This window comes from Montipora foliosa, chromosome 1 (genome assembly GCF_036669935.1).
Source record: "Montipora foliosa isolate CH-2021 chromosome 1, ASM3666993v2, whole genome shotgun sequence".
Lineage (NCBI taxonomy): Eukaryota > Metazoa > Cnidaria > Anthozoa > Scleractinia > Acroporidae > Montipora > Montipora foliosa.
This window is the reverse complement of record NC_090869.1, coordinates 8,639,382-8,642,744: the sequence shown is the minus strand read 5'-3', so window position 1 is coordinate 8,642,744 and position 3,363 is coordinate 8,639,382. Positions and strand designations below refer to the sequence as shown.

Here is a 3,363-nt window from a genome sequence, read left to right as displayed (position 1 = left end):
TGCCATTGGCTCATTTAATTAGTTGCGTGCATTTTGATTGGCTAAACTATCTATCTAAGGCTCTTGATGACTAGTCACAACTGATTAATTAATGCAATAAACTATTACAACTCTACGAAGTAATAACCTCATCTTTTGTAATTTCATAATCTTTGTCTACATCCCAGTTGAGAAAGTAGCCCGCGGAACTGTTGGAATGGCCTGTGGAAATGAAAGAAAATCAAACTGGTGGCGCGAACAATTGGAACGAAAGTCCTCACTTTGCTCCAAATTCAGTCTTCAAGCGGCGAGAAGACGGATTATCTATTTCTGATAGTTAAGTCACCAGGGCACGGATCCTGTCGTGTGCTCACTTAGCTTTCTGCGTCAGTTAATCCTTCTGGCCCCAGTTGTTCAAACGCTGGATAGAGATATGCGTCGGATTAATCACTAGGCTAGTGGATGAGTCAGCGAAACCCGGCAATTGCGCTATCCAGTGGATAGTGGTTTCTATGGTGCATAGCGTTATCCACCTTGTGAACAACTGGGACCTGGTAACTCCCTTCAGTTTTTCTTTCTCGTTTTATGTTATGGGGGGCGGGGGGGGGGGGGGGTGGAGGGGAGAAGAGAGTGTCTAGGAGTACCTCAAATTACCACCACTGCATTTAGTGCGGAATACGTTTTTACCTTTTGGGGTTTGTTTGTTGTTGTCGTTTCTTTTTCCATTTCTGTCGTGGTATGTTCTTCTAGCCTTCTCACGAAATTGTGTTAAAAACTGATCTTGGTTGAAACCAAACTTGATTTCCTAAGAGTACTAAGAATCTGGTATCAGGTTTCTTTCCATCAGCGTCAGAAAAACATCCATTTTTATACCACGTTTTGCGGGAAAAGTAAACGGTAGACCTAATGTTGTACCCAATTCAAATCTGCCGGGGTTAAGATTCTTTGTGTAATGTATAGGCAAAATAAATTTAGCATTCACGTTTAAATGATATGGAAATAACCTGGAAACAAAACGTTTTGTTCCCAAAGGATTTGAATTGGGTACAACATAGAGTTAGCCCATTTGATGTATTGTTTATTTTCCCGCAAAACGTGGTTTACAAATAAACATATTTTCTGACGCTGATGGGGACTAGGCCAATTTGGGTAAATCTTATACTCTTGGGTGACAAACTATTGGTTGAAACAAGTATCCTAGCGTCATGATCAAGTCTACTTTTCCATCGCGTGTATTTATCAGATGACTGATCGCACATTCTTGAATAGAGTGTTTCACCTTTATTGCTATTTCTTAAGGAGTAAGATTATTATCTTTAGAGCTGTTCTTTCGCCTGATTAAGAGCGCTGGAAGGTGAAAAACAGGGTAGTGTTACTAGCAACATTAAGATAGCAAGGTAGAAGTTATGTCTGAGACTACCTTCTGTAGATCTAAGAGTCTGCGCGTGTTTTTTAGCCATAGGGTCCAGATGTATATCACTTTTCAGAAATCCAAAACCCTCAGCCAGTTTGATGATATGATCAGCTTCTTCGGGAGACATGAAATCCGGGATTTCTGCAATAATAATAATAATAATAATAATAATAATAATAATAATAATAATAATAATAATGATAATAATAATGATGATGATAATGATAATGATAACGAAAATGATAATGATAATTAATGATAATAATAACTTTATTTCAGTGTCAATCTTCTAGCTATAGCCCGTAATAAGCCTATTAATTGGGGACACTATACCAGTAGAAAAATACAATAATCGTTAAAATTACAATAATAAAATCCTTAGGCTACAATAACTATATAATACAATACAATACATCAAGAAAAATTAAATCAACTAGATAAAAGAAGGCGAGCTTCATGAACATAATTGTGCACTTACCAGTCAGTAAAAGCGACCTCTAAAATTCAGAATTTGCTCTGCTACATAGCCTTTTTTCTTCATCAATCAATCAGCTTTATTAAACAAGTGTAACACTTAACAATAATTCAACTGACAAACTACCATGAAGAACAATTCAGTTTGTAGTCGAACTTACTGAACCACAAAGGTTAAAGAACATGTTGAGAACGTTTTCAGGCTCAAATCGCAAAAAAGATAAGAATGTTCAGCGTTAGCCCCAAAATTAGACGTTCTTATAAAAAAAGAGTGCTTGAAATCCGTGCAAGCGGAAAAGTGATTGAATTATATTTTCATTGTTCTTTAAAATATAAACCCGTTAGACAATTAAAAGCCGTTTGAAAGGTTAGTAACATACCAAACAAAGGCGGTTCTAAAGCTCTTGTGATCATAGTGTATACTTTCTCTCCTTCGAGTTTCAGCCGCCTCTTGTATCCAACCTTAATTAAGAACAAGAGGAAACTTGCGATAAATGGCCGGAGTAAACTTTTAAAACAGCTATTGCGGTCCATTCTCGAAAAATTTTTCTTGCGGGGGAAACACCCGCCAGCTTACCTACTAAGTCGGCTGCATGGCAATGCGCAATTGCATGATAAAGAGTTCGATTAATTTGCGTTGAGGAGTGGATGTTCTTCGGATATTTTCAACTGCTTACATGTAAGTTGCTCATTAAGCAGACTATAAATTTAAATCAAAAGCGGCAATTATAATTACTCAGTTCTTTTCACGAATCCTGCAGGCGCTCCATAATATTGATATTGTTCGTTATGCCATTGAACCATGAAACGTTTTGTGGCTTTTACATGTTCCTTGGCGTGTTTAGAAAATACAAGGAAGCACACGTGCATGCTTAAAACAATGATCAATGAAAACTTATCTGCAGTCCCAAAATTAAAATTATTCACGGGACATCAAAAATACACGAAATCTTGGTCAAGTTGGCAAACCTTTACTGGATCCCAGCGATACAGCTTCGGTTCTCCATCATCTTCACACGGTCCTTTCTCTTCAACAGAACAATAACCGGAAGAGCACGAGTTTGAGTTCGCTTGAGAGGCGCTGTCGTCGGTGATTCCACGCTGAAAATATATTAAAACCAAAAGAAAACCAGGCAGAATTCTCAGCATAGTTCAGCGAGCACTGGCTAGTCTAACACAGCAAATACACTATTTTTCTCTAGTTAAAGTTGCCCATGTGCGCGAAATACTTTGCAAGGAAGGATTAATCAATAATTTAATTGTTTTTTTATATACAAAAAGTCTGGTGGCTATTTTGTTGGAAAAGTGTAAAAAGGCACGATCCAAGAGGCGTATTATATTTTTTTGTCGAAGACGCAAGGGTAGCTATTGTTTTCGACAACAGGTGATGAACGAACACACGTGGTTTTGGTAGGTGGTTTCCGTGGCAACTTAGTGGGCAATGTCACTTCCGCGGGAAGTTGTGTCTTGTCGGAAGACCTTAGATAACAATGACC

The 3,363-nt window shown here is 37.9% G+C and overlaps 1 protein-coding gene across 1 annotated transcript in view; it reads right to left on the bottom strand.

Moving 5' to 3' along the window:
* Positions 1–3,146, bottom strand: part of LOC137974709 (transmembrane prolyl 4-hydroxylase-like) — a 12,245-nt gene extending 9,099 nt beyond the window's left edge. Inside the window, exons 1-4 of the mRNA XM_068821654.1 lie at positions 2,837–3,146; positions 2,248–2,329; positions 1,400–1,534; positions 128–201 (exon numbers count right to left, since the gene is read on the bottom strand). Coding sequence (XP_068677755.1) covers positions 128–201; positions 1,400–1,534; positions 2,248–2,329; positions 2,837–3,016 — 471 coding nt within the window. The 5' untranslated portion in view covers positions 3,017–3,146. The remainder of the gene's footprint in view (positions 1–127; positions 202–1,399; positions 1,535–2,247; positions 2,330–2,836) is intronic.
* Positions 3,147–3,363: the final 217 nt, after the last annotated feature.